General features: G+C 31.3%; 1 protein-coding gene across 1 annotated transcript in view; it reads right to left on the bottom strand.

Annotated features, from left to right (window-relative positions):
* LOC146396057 (uncharacterized) overlaps window positions 1-21,648 on the bottom strand; it is a 601,997-nt gene that overhangs the window by 240,378 nt on the left and 339,971 nt on the right. The window contains exon 3 of the mRNA XM_084999108.1: window positions 19,031-19,119. Coding sequence (XP_084855234.1) covers window positions 19,031-19,119 — 89 coding nt within the window. The remainder of the gene's footprint in view (window positions 1-19,030; window positions 19,120-21,648) is intronic.

Genomic DNA, 21,648 nt, shown 5'->3' with positions numbered 1-21,648 from the left:
GAGTTCCCATTGTGGCTCAGTAGTAACAAACTTGACTACTATCCATGGAGACACAGATTTGATCCCTGGCCTCACTCAGTGGGTTGAGGAACCCACAATGCTGAGCCATGGTGTATGTCTCAGGTGTGGCTCAGATCCCATGTTTCTGTGGCTGTGGCATAGGCCAGCAGTTGCAGCTCCAATTTGACCCCTAGCCTAGAAATTTCCATAGGCTGCTTGTATGGCCCTAAAAAGCAAAAACAGTAATAATTTTACTAATAATAATGCTATTAACATAGGGTGCATGTACCCTTTCAAATCATATTTTTGTCCAGCATGTGCCCAGGAGTGGGATTGGAGAAACAGATGGTAACTCTATTTTTAGTTTTTTAAAGAACCTCCATACTGTTCTCCATAGTGGTTGTACCAATTTACATTCCCACCAACGGTGTGGGAGGGTTCCCTTTTCTCCACACCTTCTACAGCCTTTATGGTGTGTAGACTTTTTAATTATGGCCATACTGACTGGTGTGAGGTAGTATGTCATAGTTTTGATTTGCGTTTTTTCTAACAATTTGCAATGATGAACATCTTTCCATGTACCTATTAGTCGTCTCTATGTCTTCTTTGGATTAATGTCTGTTTAACTCTTAGGGATTTTGATCATGTTCCCAAATGCTTTTTACCTTTTGGGATTTTTCTGTTAATGTTTCTGTTCATGCCTTTTTTATTCTTTCTTGTGAGGTATTTAGTTTGTTAGGGCTGCCATAACATGTCTCTATTCTATTGTCTTTATATAAAGATATTCATCATATTAGATTATGGTTTCAATTTAATTTCATCACCTCTTTATTTTATTTTATTCTTTTTAGGTCTGCACCTGCAGCATATGGAAATTCCCAGGCTCAGGGTCAAATTGGAGCTGCAGCTGCTGGCCAACACCATAGCCACAGCAATGTGGGATCCAAGACGTGTTTGAGACTGACACCATAGCTTGTGACAATGCCAGATCCTTTAACCTACAGAGCGGGTTCAGTGATCAAACCCTCATCCTCATGGATACTAGTCAGGTTCACTACCACTGAACCACAATGGGAACTCCAATTTCATCACCTCTTTAAAGGCCCTAAATCCAAACATGGTCATATACTGAGGTACTAGGGATTAGGACTTCAACATATAAGAATATGGGGGACATAGTTCAGCCCAAAACATAAGTGCCGCAAAAACTGCTTAAAGGATTTGTGGTCTCAATAACTGTAGCTATAAAATACTGTTTTAAAGACTGTTACTTATAAGTATAGGGCTACTTACTATATCTTCTCAATTACAGCATTAATTTCTTCATATTGTTTCACTTATGACCAAATGAATCATAGAGCAGGTGAGAGGATACGATATAGTTTGTTATTGATTAAATCATCTGCAAATATCCTTTTAGATGATTATCTTCTATCTCTGGGTTTTTATTACTTAGAAAGCAAATAATTGCTTATTATATTTTAATTTAAAAATTTAAACCAGTTCAAGGTGAAGGCATATGCTTTATATTTTCTTTTAATTTAGAAATTTACATATGATAGAACCCATTAAATATCAAACTAACTTTAAAAAGCAACACTCATTTTTCATTTTAGCACATGAAATATTACTGATTGGACAGAATAAAATCTGAATTATAATACAGTCTTAGTAATACAGAAATTATTTTAAAATATGACTACTATTCCATGTCTGAAGTATGTAAAATTTGAAAGAGATTTTCCAATTTCATGAGTTTTATCACATAAATTTTAATGACATAAACTTAAAAAAATGCCTATTTGTGTTTCTTCTGGGTTTTCTTTGTTTATTAGATTAACTATATACTATATAAAGAAAAGTTCTGCCTTTAGACCAGAAAAATTTTTGCATGTGTTCTAATAACACTACCCATATTTTTAAGAGGCACACATAAATGTGGAATATTAATAACCTAGTCTTATGTATGTGTTATCTGATGGGACTAGAGCCAATACATATTTTCCTACAAGTATTTATATGAATAGGAAATTTGTGGGAAAAACTAATACAATCACTACCCTAAATTAAACATTTTATAGATGTTAAAATTTATAATCAACACCTATATGAGTCATTTAATTTAATCTTTTTAACAATTCTGAGTTAGTTAATATTATCCCTGTTTTAAAATTAGTCATTTAAGGTATAGACAGGTAAAACTACTTGTCCCAGAAAAATGTACATATATGAAAATAAGGAAAAATAAATATTTTTGTCAGGATTAAAACTCAAAGTAGAGTTAGTCCAAAACAGACAAGAAAGAATTCTGGTCACATTGCTGACATGTAAGTGGCTTGGAAGTATCTCTCCTGACATCATAAGGAAAAAAGTTACACAGACTGAAAGTCAATGCCCTTTTCTGTACTCATTATGGAACCGAGATTGGAGGGTAAACTGCCATCAAGAAATCTGGAGACAGAAGTACTTCTAGAGAGATAGAGTAACTGAGATCTGCTTACCTGGAACAGAATACAGTGAAGCTATAAATTGTTAGGAACGAAAGTGATAATTTTGATAAATTACTAGAGCTGAGTATGGAGTAGTATGAGAGTGATAAAATCCTGGTAGGCCACATTGTTGTGATTACACCTTTACTAGGTTGACCTATAGGATCCCATCAAATTCTCAAAGTGAAAATCTGAGAAAATTTCCTTGTGGTCCTGGCAAGGGAGTGGGGGGACATAGACTCTCTCCAATCAACAATACATGAAAATCCCCAAAGCCAAGAGGGGAAATATAAACAAGGAACTAGGGAAATGTGAAGTCTCAGGTACCTATAGCTGCAATAAGCTTAAATACAGCCCAAAGAGAAAGTGCTAGACCTAGATGGCCTCACTGGTGAATTTAACCAAACTTCTAAGCAAGAAATTATACTAGTTTTTCCCTATTTCCTCCAGCAAAACCTCAACTTTTTTTATGAGGTCAAAAAAAGATTAGATTAAAAAATCACATAGGATATATGCATTATAAGAAAACAGAGCTATAGATTAATCTTTCATTGACATAGACACAGAATCCTCAAAAATATTAGCAAATTGAATTCAGCAATATATAAAAAAGTCAATATATCATGACTGAGTGGCATTTATTCTAGGAATATAAGAGTGGCTTGACATCAATCTATTAATCAATTAATCAAATTAATATTAACAGATTGAATAAAAAAACAAATGAACATACACATATCCATAGATACAGAAAACACTCAACAAAATTCAAACCCATGATGATTAAAAAAATTCTCAATTTAGAAATCAAAGGCAAGACCCTTGGCCTAATAAAGGAGCTATACCAAAATAATAGTGACATTTAATTTATTTATGAGACTAAAACTTTACCATAAGAAAGCATGATTTTATCTATCATCAGTGTTATTCAATATCCTATTAGATGTCCTAGCTAGTGAAATAAGTCAAGAAGACTAAAGGTGTACAGATTAGAAAAGAAATAAAATTTTTTATTGGCAAACTATATGATTATTTATTTAGAAAAGCATAAAAACTACAAAAATACTTTAATATATTAGGTACTATTCTCATAATTTTTCTGTAAATCTAAAACTACCCTAAATATATATATATATATACATACATATACATACATAGTCAGCACAGTGCCAGACTATGCTGTTCTATGTTGAAATAATTTATAAATTTCCTAAGTTTAAAATTTATAGAATGATATATACCTATAGTCACTAAGACATTTTTATCACTTAAAAGATATAGAATGATAATGGATGTCAACATCATATTTTCTATCATATAATTAAATATAGTTCAAAACATGTAATACAGTCACAGTTCAAAGGCCTGATGAGAAACAATGATATAAATCCTAGGCCAAGGGCAGGAGAAGATGAGATGAGAGGTCCCACTTCAAGCAATGAGACTTCTTAAGAAAAAAGGAGCAAATTCCTCCTTCTACTGTCTTTCTTGGTTTCCAGCTTGCAAATAGTAGGTTGTGGCACTTAGCTTCCACAACATTATCCAGTTCCATGTTTATCCCATTGGTTCTGGTGAATCCTGAACTACTAACATATCAGTATTTTAAAATCTATTTTATTGTAATTTTAATGTCTATACTTAGGGTCATCTAGTAGGATAAAACCAATAAAAAAAGTGAAAAATATTTGTCAATTTTTACTGTTTTATATTTTATAAAATAGATATTTAAAAGCTCTAATAACTAGCTTCACACACACAAAAAGAAGGGCAACAAGAAAAACTACCAAGAAAAATAAAATTTAAAATTTAAATAATTTTATATGTCCAGTTTCTTATAACATCTAATATTAAATATAATATCAGGAATATATAATTATGTACATATTATTAATTACTCAAAAGCAAAATGTAAAATAACCAAATAACTATATTTTCATCATTTTGTGTCAATTGAAGCAAACACAGTAAGCAATCTTCATTAAATCATATAGATTTCATTGGCTTTAGAGAAACTTTGATTCACTACATATTGGTTGGATGACAATATTTTGAGTATTCATTACTAAGGAAAAAAATTAGGTGTTTGTTAAATATGCCAGTTTTTCTGTTTGTTCTTAATGAATGGCCATTGTCATAACTTAGGGTAAGACCAGAAGAGTAAAACAGAGAAAATGATACCTGAGATAAATGTGAAGATTTAATTGACATGTATAATACTAAAATTGCTATTGTCTGTGTCTTTGAGGGGAATTTTCTTTTCCTTTTTAAAAGTTCATATCAACTATTTTATATTTATGGTCTAGGCAAACACTAATACTCACTCTTTTTTTTTTTTTTCTATTTTCTTCACAGTTCAATGACAGGAAGATTTAGCAATATGAGTGTGGACAGGAGTCTGAGAAGTATCTACATAAGTAAAAAATGAGCCACACTCAATGATACTGTATTTTTCCTCAACATTATATCCCAGTTCCATAATATTTTATTCTTGCACATTTTATATACTATTTCATGTTATAGAGAGAATGGATGATATCAGTTATTCCTTTTTATGGTTTTCTGTGCTGTCAAAGCATGTATACCATATGGTGGGTACACTTAAACTTTTATCACAATTTTCTTGCATTCTGAATTGCCATAATTATAGATAGATGAGTCTGTGTTCAAATCCCTTGTTTGCATTTTTTTTTTGCATATTGTCCCATCTCACTGAACCTCAGCTTCCTTCTCTGTTATAAAAGGAAAATATCATTTCAAGAATTCATGGGAGGATAAAGGAATATGTTAAAGCACCAAGTACATTATGTATAAAATACTTCTACTGCTTCATGGTATGAAGTAAATTATAATGATTACATTGTCATTAAAACATACATGACTTTTATATTATCACAATCTTCTGAAGAGAAGTAATTGTGATTTATTTTAGAAACTGCCACAAAAATTGCAGTGTATATTTTTAATTTTAAATTATAGAATGTTATGGAATTGAAAGCTATTTTATATTCTTGCAATTTGCCTTCTCTAATTCAGTCTTGAAGACTATCCAATATTTATAACTTTATTTAAATGAAAATCTACCCTAGTTATGCATTGCTTCTTACAATTTTGAGGATTAACTTTTGTATAATGAACATGAGTTCATATAAATATTTTATTTACATTTTGAAAGTTAACATTTTGATGCTTCCTAAATAAAAGTGAACTTCTAAAACTATATTTCTTCACAATGCATTCCATTGATAAGAAATAAATCTCTTTCCAATAATATAATACTTAAGAGAGGAATCAATACACTATTAAAACTACATATAATTTAAATATTAGAAATCTCTAGTATATCATAGACAGAAGATTATTTAATTGAATAATTCATTCTTAATCAGGAAAAGTCAACTTTTTGTGTCAGGCTGATATAACTATTTTTCTGTATATTTTTGAAATAAGTAATTGGATATTTATGCTATAATTTGAGGCATCCTAATATTTAAATTCCTATTATTTTTGTAATATAGTATTTAGTACATAATTTCAAATAACAATGTACTTTATTGAAAAAAAAATGGTTAACCTTACCTAAAATGTCTGAATTAGAATTTCATGTTTAAAACATTAATCAAATAAATGTGTAATTAAAACATCATTTTCCTTGCTATTTTATTGACTATAGTCATTTCAGTTATTATTATATATTCTCATTTCCCCTTACATTATTTTAATTTCAAATAGCTCTTCCTTTGAAAGAAAAATATATAAAAAAGGATAATAATGTTTACTCTTGCATAGTATATATAATCTAAAAAAGAAATCTGAATGTCATAAAATAAAATGTATTCTAGTGTTTGTTTTTAGGACTCAACAAATTCTGATACTTTTGTACTAATATTTAGCAAATCGCTGTTTTACATTTCTCTGAGATTGAAATTGCCATGCTAAAAATAATGCTTATTAATGGCTGTATAAAAAATGTATATTCTTCTCAGATAACTAGAACATATATCTAGCTGGACTTCTGTAGAGAGTTTTCCTTCTCCCTTTACTAACAGCTGTATCAACATATAATGCCAGTAAAATTAGTTAAAATATTAATGAGTAAAAAATAACATTATCAATATTGCAATTAACATTTTCTTAGAGAACAACTCAAATCAGCCATTTTATTGTAAAACTCAAATCTATTAATGGCAAACATGAAACAGTTGACCAGATTCTATTTAAATAAATACTTATATACACATATCCTATGATGAAGTTGCTATACAAAATGGTATAATGAAATCAGGTATTTGCTTCACCAGTCTACCTCCCAAATAAATAAGTATAAGGTTATTGCTCAAGACCATTTTTCCCTCAGCCTCAAATACTGAAGGAATTCCTGTTTAATGCAGTGCTAGTATTCTCAGTTTGAAAGAGAGAGAGAGAGTATTAAACAAGCTTCATCATCCCCTCATGAGATACAACTTTTTCTAGATTCTAAAAAGAGGCTTGATTTCATAAGACATGGATCCTAGGAAAGTTCAAACAAGCAACTTTTCTTTGCATTCTCCTTATATATAGCCATGTATGGCTCTAAAAATAAGATGCCTGTTTTTTGATAATGCTTCTGAGTTCACTCAAAATGTACTTTCACTTAGAAATCCTCAGCATGAAGCGCTCCAAGTTTAATCCTCAAGGTTTTTTTTTATTTTTTATTACAATTTCAAAACAGTCTTATATTTATTACTATTTATTCTAACTTTTGTCACTCTTCATCTTTTAAATATCACAGATTAAAGAGAGATAATACATCAGGTAAAATAATAATACTTAAATAAAATATATTAAAATGGCATTTCACTGGCATAGAGCCTGTGCCACAACCCACATGACTCACAGCACAGCCTTATGAATTCTGTCATCTTCTGCCTCTTAGCGTTCGCCCACCAGCTCTACCTCTGGAGCCCACTGAGCACACACCTGCTCCATAACATGTGACTGCCTGAAACCTACACTTAAAATTTCCCCCCAAAATAAAGAGGTATGAATAAATAAGTACAATTATTCTTTTTAAACAAGGTGTGGACTAAAATTTTTAAAATATTTTTCACTTAAATAAAACCCCTGAAATTCTAGGTGTTCCTTTGTGGCTCAGCAGGTTAAGGATCCAACATATAATATATATATATATATATTACAGAGGTAAGATGATAAGTGGTTGCTGTCTATCAGGGGTGGGAGTGAGGTTGAGGTAGAGTTGGGTAAGAGATGTAACCTAGTGGCAAAAGTTTTATGACCCCCTCCAAACTTATCCCAACTCCCACCCACCCCCCAAAAAAGGCATAGGAGGCAAGGTCTTATACCCTTATAAAGTAGGGGATTGGAAGTAATATTTCTGCAAAAATTTGGAATTCTCAGAGTGATAGTGGAATAATGTTTTAAAGACACTTGAAGTCGAGGGAAATGATAAGAAAATACATTTGATAATGTATGAGCTATGAAATTAAGGAAAAATATCTCTGCTGAAAATTTGAAGTTTTAAGTTTAAAACTCATACCAATTTGGGATTTAAATTTATACCACTCAATATTCAGGGAACTCTCAAATTTTGAAATTGCATTAAAAATTAGTCAAAGACCTAAATATTTTCCAACTATCTAGCAGAAATGAATGCAACATTGATCTGGAAAGGCAACTCCACAGCGAAATCTTAAGGATTTTTTTTTACGGAGTGATAACCCATGCAGGGTATAATGCCATAATTAAAATACAAAACAAATTACAACAATGAGAAGAATTAGATTAAAAAAGGGCTTGAGAAAATACTATTACAATGTTTTATATATATATATGTTTTCATATATAAATCTGTTATTTAGGAACTTATGAAAAAAGTTCCCCTAGAAAGAGAAATGTTTTTAAAGGAGCAAATAAAACTTGTTAAAAAAAATACTTTCATTGAAATTAACTCAACAGATAATATAGCAAGATAAACAAAATAAAGCCAAAATATTGGTCATATAAAACAGCATTCAAAGAAGTAAAGAGAGATTCAGTTTTAAATGACTTAATATTTTTGAGGAAGTTTGTAGAAGTATTAATTCAGTTAAGACTTTCTTAGAATAAGTGTACATGTAACAAACATAAAAACATTCACTAAAAGAGTAGGGCATGATGTAAATCTTTGAATTTGTTAAAGAATAAAAAAGAATAAAGAAAATTTAATAAATATAATTGAGAGAAAATAAACAATTTTTTAAAATTTTGGCACATATAAAGATGGATCATTTTTGCAATAATACATTATTTATGTTTACAATTAGGAAAACTATAAAATCATTCTTTGTAAATATAATCATAATATTCAAGAGCGGGGATAATTTGAAAAGGTCACAATAAGGTTATATTCATAATTTGTAATTTTTTAAAGAGAGATCAATGTGTATCAAATATGGTAAAAATGATATTTATTAAAATATGAAAATAAGTAATAGGTGTCCATTATAACATTATCTGTATTTTGTATATTTAGATATTTTATAATTTTAATAAAATATTATCTGAATTCCCAAATATTTTAATTACATTAATACCAAAGCCAGGTAAATTAATCACTAGGAAATTAAACTGCACACCAATATCCTTTTGAGTACAGGTGCAAAAACACCTTGGAAGATACTAGCAAAGTTAAACAAGAAAATTATATTAAATGTTATATAACTTAGTAAGATTTATCTCAGGAATATAAGTAGAGTTTAACATATGAAATCAATAATTTTAATACATCATATTACTAGAATAAAAGGCATGAGTCATTAATTCAATAGATGTGGAAATATAATTTGATGCAATCCAATACCTTTTCCATGCTTAAAAAAGAACAAACACTTAGAATGAAATGAAAAGGAATTGTCTTCAACCTGGTTAAGGGTACCTACAAAAAAACCCACAGCTGATATCATACTTAATTGTGAAAAGTTTAATTACTCTATACTAAATTCAGGAAGAAAACAAGGAATCTACTTTTGCCACTAATATTCAACATGTACTAGAGGTTCTGGTGAAGAAAATTAGAGGAAAAAGAGGGAAAAAGGAAGAGAGTATCTAGATTAGAAAGAAATGAGTATACTTATATTTTTAAATTGTATAATAAAACATATACATGTGAACAACTGTTCATGCCCAAAATAGATCACTTAACATGAAATAGATGAATGTTTAGACATGCATTACCAAAACTGTCTCAAAAAGTAGTAGAAAATCTGAATAGATCACTTAAGACACAACTTAGAATAGATTTACAAGGAGATCCTGCTGAATAGCATTGAGAACTTTGTCTAGATACTCATGTTGCAACAGAAGAAAGGGTGGGGGGAAAAATGTAATTGTAATGTATACATGTAAGGATAACCTGACCCCCTTGCTGTACAGTGGAAAAATAAAAAAAATTATAAAAAAAAGAAAAGAAATTGAATTAGTAATTAAATGCTCTACACAAAGAAATATCAAGGCCCAGATGGCTGCATGCATATATATATTATTGGCCTAGTGTTTGATAATTATAAGAATTATAAAAACTCTTATAACGAATTTAACAAAAGTCAGTTATATGTGTACCCTGAAAACTTCAAAATATTGTTTAAATAAATTTTAAAAGACCTAAACTAAAGGAAATACATCCCCTGTTCATGGATAACAAGACTTGTTAAAATGGCAATAATCTTCACACTGATCTTTGGATTCAATGAAATCTCACTCTATCAGAGTCACCGTTGGTTGCTTATAGAAACTGTCAAGCTGAACCTAAAATTCATGGATACACAAAAGGGAACCAGATTAGCCAAAACAATATTGAAACTATTGAAAGAGAAAAACAAAATTGGAGAACTCATACTTCCTGATTCCAACTTTCTACGAAGTAAGTTTAATAGACAGTGTAATCCTGGTATAATCCAGAATACAAGATCTCATATTTATGGTCAATTGATTTTTAAAAATGTGTCATAACAAATCAGTGGAACAAATGGAATTTGTACAACTTCTATCCAAATGCAAATGAATGAATTTAGGCATTTAATCATACTATATACAAAAATTATCATAAAATGGACATTAGACCTAAGTCTAAAGGATAAAGCTATAAATCCCTTAGAAGAAAACAGAGGAAATATTATTGACCTTGGTTAGGCAATTGCTTCTTAGATATGACACTGAAAGCATACACGATAAACAAAAACATTAGATGAACTGAATTTATCAAAATTAAAAATGTTTGTGCAATAGATAATACCATCAAGTAAAAAGACAACCCCCAGAAAGGGAGAACATATTTGCAAATTACGTATCTGGCAAGGGACTTATATACAGAATTCATAAAGATCTGCTACAACTCAATAATAAAAAGACAACTAATCCGATTTAAACATGAGCAAATGATCTGTACAGGTTTTTCTCCAAAGATACACAATTAGCTATCAAGTACATAAGAAGATGTGCAGCATCAATAATCATTAGGAAAATTCAACTTCAAATCCCAATCAGCTACTATTTCACACTTTCAAGCATTAATATCAAAAAAGCAGACAACTGAAATGTTGGAACAATGTGAAGAAACTGGAACCCATATATATTGCTGGTACAAATGAAAACTAGTTCAGGCACTTTCAGAAATAACCTGGTAGTTCTTCAAAATGTTAAATATAGTGTTATCATATGACCTACTAATTTCACTCCCATGTAACACTCAAGAGAAATAAAAATGTATACCCACTCAATAACTGGTCCATAGCAGCTTTATTCATAATCGAGCATAGAAATAACCCAAATGTCCACCAAGTTTTACATGGACCAATAAATATGGTATATGTACATGTTAGAATATTATTTGACAATATAGAAAATGAAGTATTAGCATATGCTCAGCATGGATGAACCTTGAAAACACGATACAAAGTGTAAGAATCCACTCACAAAAGACTGCATTTTGTAATATTCCCTACATAATAGTGTACAAATACATAGAGGTAGAAAGTAGATTAGTGGTTTCATAAGCCTAGCTGGTAGAGAGGGATGTGAAGATTTAAGGTCTTCACAAGTCAATGGGCACAGGGTTTCTTTAGGTGCGATTAAGTATAGACTTATATTGTAGGGGGTAGTTGCATAACTTTGTGACTATATTAAAAACATTGAATTGAACACATGAAATATGCATATTTTATGGTGAATCTTTCATGACTTAATAAAGCTGTTTAAAAATAGTTTTTAGAATAAGGGAGCAAAATGTAGGGTCGTGAATCGTCATTTCTATGTTTTACCTATGTGAATATTTAACTCATGACTAAACCATAATACATGAATCACGCTTCAAAGAAAAATGTGTTTAAGCCAATTAAATAGGAAAGTATATTTTGAGAGACACTGAATATGTAGAGGCAGGGATATTTAACCAATTAGCAATCCATTTTACTTTAAAAAATATACGGTATGTGTATGTATCTCTGTATTTACATTTCAGGAATCAGAATGAATTTATTTTACTAGGGGTTGTCTTTATTTATTGAAATGTTCCTGAGTCAAAGAAATGATCATATGGTATGAATTGCTTTTTCCAAGTGCTATTGATAATGAGTATATCTCATGATGATTTTTCATTAAAAGATCTCAATTCCATTAGGCTATACTTACAGTCAGTATGATTTCTGGTTAATCATTCAAAAATTCAAAAATATATATACAAAGTGTTAAGTAATGAAAGCATGACACACAAAAGCCTTTTGTGGAAAGGTACCACACACTTTATATAGAAAAATATCTTCATATTACATTGATTTTATTTACTAGCAATAACTAAGATTTTACATAGCAAGCTCCAAACTAAAATGATGGCTATAGCTTTACTGTACTAATTATTCTTATATTCATTACCATTGTTTCATATAGACTAAAAATTCATCACTCATATTTAGGGTAATAAGAAACACTATTTCCTTTCCTTAAAATAAAGAAATAAGTAATTCATTTAAAAAATCATGTAAGACAGCAAAAATGCATGTGTTTTATATGTATAGCATAAGCATATATACAGTATATATGCCAGGATTTTTAAAACAATATAATTTGTTTTGTTAATTAATATTAAAAACTCTATCACTTTGTGTAGTAAAGAAAAAAATCACTGTATTTTTCAAAATATAAGAAAAAATGCTGTTTTTTTCAGCGTAAAACAGAGAGGCTATAGGTATTCTGCTAACTTAAAGCCAGTGGAATAAATCTCTCTGGTTCTTATTGATGTGTTTCGATTTTTTTCATGTACTCCATCAGTCAGTCATTTCCCTCTACCTCTCTCTATCTATCTACCTACCCATCTGTTTATCTTACATGTTTGACCATGTACTGGGCACTTGGATATTGATCTGCACAAAATGCTAAATAAATATCTGGAAGAGATAATAATTCGCTTTTAGCATTAATCACATACTATATGTGATGTATTTATTCTTTCTTTTGACCATATGATTTCTTCTGTGATTCTGTGACTTCCCAGAAGAATAGTAGCTTTCCTGCTGACTCAGGTACAATCTCGCCATTATCTCCTTCTGGGAAAAAGTTTTATGGAGGTATATTTCTCTATCATTTTCTCCATTCCAGAAGACTGAGTGAACAGACTTATATTACAAATTACCTCTAACCTTGGTGTATTTTACTTGGAGTTATCTTTGAGAGTGTAGACACTTATCAAGACTAACAATTACTAAATAAATGGTAGAGAGACAATAAGCATAATTATAGATATTATAAATATGTTAACATTTAATTGCATACTTGCTATATGGTAGCCATTATTTTTAACTTTTTAGACTACAGTTTTATTCAATCATGTCCATAATTTAATAAAATAACACTTAAATTTAAAGATAAAGAATTTACTTCTATTTATTTTTATGTAACTCATCTAATGTTACACAGCATATTTTGTCATGACCTGTCACTACACATGTGCTGAAGTTTAATAATGTATACTCTGTCTTCTGCTTATGATCTCCTGTTTTTCCTTCTTGCTCAATTTCTTATTTTTCAAATATTAGAACCTTAAAATCTAGTACAAGAAAACAGCTTAGTTTTCTACCTGCATGTCAAATGCATCCAAAATTCCATGATGTAGACTTTTAGCTATTACTCTTCAAACTAATACTTTTCTTTTCATTCCAAACAAGCCCTACCAAACCCCAGATGCAGGACAATTCAAACCATTCAAACATAGGATGACAGACTAAAATAATTAACCTGAAAGATGATAGCAACAAAATAACAACAAAGGCTAGATACCACATAGGTAACAGTGATTCTGGTCTTAGAACAGTTAAATCTTCAAGTGACTTTTGTATATTCATCAATCCTTCCAGAGGACATTAGTCATTCTCTTTCCCATTTTCTCAGTAATCATACAAAACTCTTAATTTACCATATGATATAACTTCATCCATCACGTTCAGAACTTTGTGACTCCTTTCACCATGAAAATTGAGGTCTTCTGACAAGATGTTATTTTATTTAGTTCTATGTCTCCTGCCAATGATTTCCAATAAATACTCCTACCTTTTTATTCATGTTTATCCTAGTGGAAATGGGGTTCAATTCTACTTTGTTTCTCTCTCTCTTTAGTCTGTTGACATTCTCCTCAAATTAAAAATAAATAAATACAATAACAATACTATATCCTTCTATCTACTTACCTATATATATATCCCACTTATACTCTCTAGTGCCCATATGCTAGTAACTTATCAAGTAATTACATTCATCCTGAATCCTGAATACCTTTTTTTTTTTTTTTTTTTTTTTTTTTTTGTCTTTTTGGCATTTCTAGGGCCGCTGCCGCGGCATATGGAGGTTCCCAGGCTAGGGGTCGAATCGGAGCTGTAGCCACTGGCTTACGCCAGAGCCACAGCAACGTGGGATCCGAGCCGCATCTGCAACCTACACCACAGCTCACGGCAACGCTGGATCCTTAACCCACTGAGCAAGGGCAGGGACCGAACCCGCAACCTCATGGTTCCTAGTCGGATTCGTTAACCACTGCGCCACGCGGGAACTCCCATCCTGCATACCTTTTGAAGATCATCAATGATTCTCCTTTAGCGCAAGAAAATGGACAATTAACTGATAAACTTTCTAGAGTGTTAGAACTATCACTCTGTTTTCTTAAGTCTTTACTAATTTGCTGTGTTAATTTATCCTTTAATATATCCTTATTGGCTATACTTTAAATCTTATTTATGTATACATATTGCTCTGATAATGCCTTAAATAGTCTCAAGGGCTAATCCTTTAGTTGTTGCTTTTTGCTAATTATATACTTTCTTAGAGATTTCATCTAAAACTATCACTTATACAACTCAATAGACTATAACATACATGGGGTTAGAGAACCATCTGATTTAATACAAATACTCCAGCTCTTAGTACACTACAGAGATTTTCAACAAGTGTTTTTTTTTTTTTTTTAATAGTTACAAAACTTGTACAAATTAGTCTAGGATTCTCACTGAGCTCCAGATAATTATATTCAGTTTTCTATTAGAATCTGCTACTTGTATATCTCACAGCTACCTCTAATTAATATATCCAAACTTTAGTTCTACTTCAAATCTGTCCCCCCACACAGAAGCATCTATCTCCATTCCTTTTCATGGGCATCACCATCTGCATGGACATTCTAACTATGTGGTTTGCCACCTCTAATATTTCGCACATGTGATTTCCTCTTCCTGATGAATAAACACATTATCAAAATTCATTTGCCCAATTCCTACTTATATTAAATAATTAATCTCAAATTTGTCTCTCCTGAAAGACTCTTAGAAGGAAAAATCTTAGCTGGACCCTTACTTAGACTATTCTGTGCATTCTGCTACCACTTACCACTTGACATTGTAAGAGCTCTTAAATGGTTTTTTTCACAATATTGACTTTGAGATGGACTTTAAACATATGTGTATGTGTGTGTGTGTGTGTGTGTGTGTGTGTGTGTGTGTGTATTGGGAATATATAAAAGTTTTTTCTTCCAACACTAAAATGGTAAAATATTCTAGAGCAATTGAGAATGTACTTTAATAAGCTTGATATTAAGCTGTGCTAATAAAACCTTTCACTTTACATAGGAATGAAAACAGTAAGAAACCATATTGCTCCATACTACAACTTAAATTTTTACCTTGCCATCTTCAACATACTTTAAGATTTACAACTTCTGACATTTTCCTTACAATACCTATTATATCCAGCCAGTGAACACTTAATTGATAATGATGAAAATGATCACTCTACCTGTGGCATATGTTAAGCATCTGTTTCAGTCCATAATTTTAAGTGTATGCCTTATGATTAAACTGAAGCTTTGAGAAAATAAATTTTCATTTTTCAGGTTATTTTAAAAAATATTTTGGCTGACCAATGAGACTAAAATTATAGTAGAGACTTTCACTTTGAAATGGGGCATCTCAAGATAAATAAACATGAATCAGAAGCACAACCCATTTAATTATAAAAGACAACCTATATCTATTTGTAATGTGTATGCATCTGTATTTATCTCTGCAATAACATGGGCATGCATATTATTTGTCAAGTTTCAGACATCTATCCAGAATTCATTGTTCAGTAAATTGTCCAATCAAGACCTAGGTGCTATTCTTTGCCTTATGAGAATCAAGAAAAGGAAAAGAAAGTGAAGTTGGAAAATTTCTAATTACAAGCTCTTTAGCTTTGATCAGACTTAATGTACCTCCATCTCTCTGAAACCACTAAGACTTATCCACATTGCGAACATTTCCTTCTTTTTCTATCCAACTTCTCTTTTCTTTTGGTAAAATTATCTGTATTTCTAAAGAGAATTTTCACATATCATTCTAGGAAGTTCTGGGAATGATTCTGTTCATAGAAACTAACTCCCCTATTACCTGTTATTACCTGTTATTACCTGCTACGGGGGAGGGTGGGGATGGTGATCCAAACAAGACAATCAACTTTTAACTTCTGGTAAATTAAATTCTGAGTACAAATTCAAGTTGAGATAAGGCTAAAAAGTCAGTGCCCTCAATATACAATACATATGTTCCCGATTAAAATTTCTAGAATTGTGAAAGTTCCTGACCTTCATTAGAGATGGCTATTGAGTTTTTTCTTTTTTTCATTCTCTCTTTTTTTAAAAATTATATCTATTTGTTAAGCTAATTCTCTTTTAAAAAGTTACATTAGCCAGAGCAGGTTTCTGTTCCCTGAGATGAAAGAATGCTAACCAATTCACTACTTCACAGAGTTATTGTGAGAATTAAATTCTATTGATTGAAGTAATATGTGAAATTGCTTTTTTGATCATTTGATTCTAACAGGACAGGCTGAATAGTTATTTTTGCCACCTTTGCTACATTGTCATCTTCCCTAATTCCTATTAACTACTTTCACTACTGTTATAAGCAGTTCATGAGGTTTGTTTTTAGTATTTAGGAGTCAGAGAATGTCACTCTTCAAACCTTATCTAGTCTGAATTAGACAGCATATATCCAAACCAGGATTCTTATTTTATAGTACTGAAATATCAATGTAGGACTTCAATATATGTCTTTGCATTTGAGGAAGTTGGCCATGATTTTAGCATGTACCTTTTTGTGTGAAGAGAAATACACTTGCTGAGTCATTAAACTTACAGACTGTATTTGAGGCTGTTTGTGTGTATCTTCACAGTCTACAATTTCTAGAATACTTAAACAATGTATGTCACTCAATAGGTATTAGGTAAATTTCTGTTAAGGTAATTATCATCTTCAAATGTTTCTTGCTATTATAATTCGATTTCATAGGTTTACACATCATAATCCCTTTGTTTCAAATAAGTCATAGCTTTCATCTTCACACAAAGAAAATATACTTAGCTTAGTAAAGACTTGTATTAATTAATAACATGTAAATAAACATGGTTTAGGGATAGAGAATATATATATATAAAGAGAAAGAGAGATAAAGATAGAGAGGTATAGTCTATTCCATTAATGCTGTTCTTGATGAAAGATCTGTTCTTGATGAAAGATCTGTTCTTGATGAAAGATCTGAAGATGTAGAAATTTCCAGTTTTGAATGACACCTCAATACAGAATTTAGAGTATGTTCCCTAAAACATGCTATAATATTAAAATATTATAATGTTTTCAAATTTATTATTAAGAAAATGTAAGTTTATAACCCCTTTTTTTTAATAGGTACTACATAACCAGAATGGAATAACAGGATGGATGTAAAGATTATAAGGTAGATAATATTGTAAATGAGAATAAAAAATATAACACTATAATCACGTGTTTTTTTCTGTAAGAAGTATATCAAAGTATGTAAATTTTATTTAAAAATCGATAAAACACTATAAAATATGAATATGAATTCATGTATAAAATATACAAATTTATATCACAAAAATTTGCTAATATTCTATTATGATTGTCCTATAAATGAGATGAAGAGTAAGGAAGAAAAAGGAGACAACATCTAAAATAAAAGCTGAATTTTTGTTAATTTTCCCTCCAAATGGAACACCCAGATTTATTGTAACGTTTGTCTGCTTACAAACACAGGATAGAAGTGCGAAACTAGTTACATCAATTATAACGCTGTTAAGAGTTTAGCTAAGCTACTTCGTGATCTGGCTCCCTGAGAAGACATTTTCTTTGACCAAGTAGCCCAGAGAAACCTTAAACTGACACTAGTGCCCTCATGTAAATTAATACCCTAGATAATATCCCACAGAGTCACAAGCAAACATTAAGTTTCTGATAGTTAATATCCCTTGTGAACAACAATCTCCCCTGCCCCCCAGGGCCTTACCTTTATGACACCCCTTAAGATAAGATCCCTGTGGAGCTTACCAAAATCCTCCTCATTTGGTTTGATTTGACTAACCTGGTCCAGGAACTCCAAAGCACTCCACTCACAGAACCTAATAGAGGGACATGGTCCTGGGCCTATCACTCTCTTTCTGCACTCTCAGCATTAAGGTTTGCCTTGTACTTCTCCCAGGAACTGTGAGGGACAAACTTCTCTATTTCAATTCTCTTATTGTCTATTGTTGGATAGCAGCTTACCATCCAGCACCCTGTACTCCACTTAACAAATGGTAATTTAACAAAGTTATAACAAATATAAAAGGATTAGGAAAAATAAAGAAGATTTTTGTCGATGGAATAATGGTTTGTGGACATCTAGCCAAATTCCCTATACAGGAGGAAGCCCCCGCACAGAGAAATCAATGAATTTGCTCAAATTTACACAGTTGGTTATCTGATAAGTTAGGCATTCTGTTATTTTCCACCCTGGCTTTTGTCACATTTGAGCCTCTGTCCCTGGTCATCCCTTTCCTCGAGCACTTTGTTCACACAAGAGCATGTTCAGGTCTCAGGTTAAATTTTGAAAATATAGCCTGGCCACTAAAAAAACAGTGACTTACCCTTACCCATACCATTTTTTTTAAAACCTATTATTTTGTTTGTTTATACACTTAATGTCTAAAATTAACTTACTTGTTTTCCTCTGGTTCTGGCTCTGCTACTCAAGCTTCCTGGAGGCAGAAATCTCACCTTCCTTGTTTTCAGGGCCATATCTCTGTAGCCTAAAACAGTGAAACACAGGGAGGATTTAATAAATACTTTTGTAATGACTTGTTGTTCATTGCTCACATCTGAAATATCACATCATCGAAGATTTTTCTCACCATGCTGTCTGAGGTAGTGGTTCCCCACCTGTCAATAAACCTTGCCAGATGCTACTGTAACTGAACAGTCTATTAAAAGAAAAAATACTATATATTCACCATGTAACTTACACAGTTTGACCAGTTAAATTTGATTCAGTGTGAGCAAGTTAACCTTTGCATAATTATAGATATGCTCTTTCTGTTGATCAAATTAGCTAAGCAAATTTTGTGTATACAGAACACTTTAAAGAAAAACTAAAGGACAGCTTATAAAAATACTGCAGATATCAAGATGGATTTTCTATGCCTGTTTCCTCATCTTTAAAGTGATGATAATAACAGCACTATTCTTATAAAGTTATAAACAAAGAATGAGTGACTAGAAATAAAGTATTTACAGTGTTTTGTAGAGTGGCACATAATAAAATTTGAATAAGCATTAGTAATTATTATTTCCTGAACTTTAATTTCCTTTTATATTTCTAGTGACATTTTAAAATGTAGATGATTATATTTAAGCAAGAAACAATTTTACTTATGTTTAACTGTATTTTACTCATGAGTACCTCTAAAGTAAACAATGAAACCAATTTATTATTTTTTTTAACTAACAAACAATTTGACTTTCACAAAATTTGATATGTTAAATGCACTTACCTTTTCTATTATCAATTAGGATATTTCAGTTTTATATTTCAACATTAAACTCTAGCAGGGCAGATAATAGTAGGACAATAAATGGAACCCACACCCGTCTATATGAAACTCTTTTGATGAATCCCTATCTCCACTATTGTTCATTTGCTGTATCTTTATTTCTTTGTGCTCTAGAGCAAGGGCCAGAAAAACAAATATTGACCTACATATCCTAATATTTGTACCATAAAATTGTATGTGACCTACAAATCTAAGTATTTTCATCTGACTTTTTAGAAAGAAAGATTTGTCAGACCCTGAAGGCCACATATAATCACCTCCTATTATACTTTTCTTCCTCTTCCTTCACCTGTACCTTTCAATACTATTTTCTTTTTATCCTTTTATTTCTCCTTCATCTATTGTTTTTTTAATATTTATTTAAAAAATAAATAACACTCCTAACAACTATGGGTGAGGAAGACTTGGCCCCCAGGCCATAGTTTGTTAATCGTCTAGATTTTTACAATACATATATTAAATTTATCATACTCTACACTTAAATAATATAGTAGATCTCCAAATAGTTTAACATCCTTACAATAGCATAGTTCCATTCTCCTTCTACACATGTTCACATTCAAGCATATAGTTACAGTTATTACTTTTGCTTCAAATAGTTAAATATTATTTAAAGTGATATATAATAAGAAATAATATAGTGGATCCCGATTGAATCCAGTTGATTCCCTCGTGCGTGATGCAATGGATCCCGATTGAATCCAGTTGATTCCCTCGTGCGTGATGCAACCTCAGAATTAACCATGTTTGGTCATTTCAATTTTTTTCCTATAAAGCCACATTTCCATTTGTTTTACTCTGGATTTTGCCTAAAGAACTTCCTTTGCCATTTCCTATAGTGCAGTTCTGCATTTCATACTTTCAACCTTAGTTTGTCTGAAAAGTATTTTGCTTAAGTTTTGAAAAATATTATTTCAGAGTGTAAAATTTCAGGCTGCCCATTTTTGTTGGTTGCTTTATCTCTTTTGGTGCTTTAAAGATGCTGTTTCCTTCCCTTCCAGATCGCAAAGTTTCATTGAGAATATTCTTATTTTGTTCCTATCTATATAATTTTCCTTTTTAGTTGTCACTTTTAATATTCCCTATTTATTAATGGTTTGTAATGAATTGATTAAGGCATTGTTTGTGCTTCTCTTTCTGTTGATTCTTTTTTTGATTTTCATTTTATTCATTTATTTTATAATGATTTTTATTTTTTCCATTGTAGCTGATTTACAGTGTTCTGTCAATTTTCTACTGCCAAGACCAGCTCAGCAGGATGGGGCTGAAGAATGGGTGCTGGGGAACTTAAGGAAAAAAGTTAACATAAAGTAAGACACAGAGACAGTAAAGGTGGGAACTGGGGGACTCAAGGTCTCTGGAACCAAATGCCCCGCCTCAAGAAACCACACCGCTTATATATTACTCTTTTGATGAAATCACGTGAGGAGGGGCTATGGGTGTATGATCAAGCAAGAAGATTGGAAAAACATGTCTTGTGACATTCTACTGCACAGCAAGGTGATCCAATCACACATATATGCACACATTCTTTTTTCTCACATTATCATGCTCCATCACAAGTGACCAGACATAGTTCCCTCAGCTATACAGCAGGATCCCATTTCCTATCCATTCCAAAGGCAATAGTTTGAATCTATTAACCCCAAATTCCTAGTCCCACCCACTCCCTTCCTGTCCCTCTTAACAACCACAGTTCTGTTCACCATGTCCATGATTTTCTTTACT

This window comes from Sus scrofa, chromosome 15 (genome assembly GCF_054392235.1).
Source record: "Sus scrofa isolate SSC_HxYL_T2T_F1_AM1 chromosome 15, Sscrofa_HxYL_maternal_Yorkshire_Landrace_v2.0, whole genome shotgun sequence".
In the NCBI taxonomy this organism is placed as follows: domain Eukaryota; kingdom Metazoa; phylum Chordata; class Mammalia; order Artiodactyla; family Suidae; genus Sus; species Sus scrofa.
The sequence above is the reverse complement of the archived record's forward strand: the minus strand, read 5'-3'. Positions and strand labels throughout refer to the sequence as shown.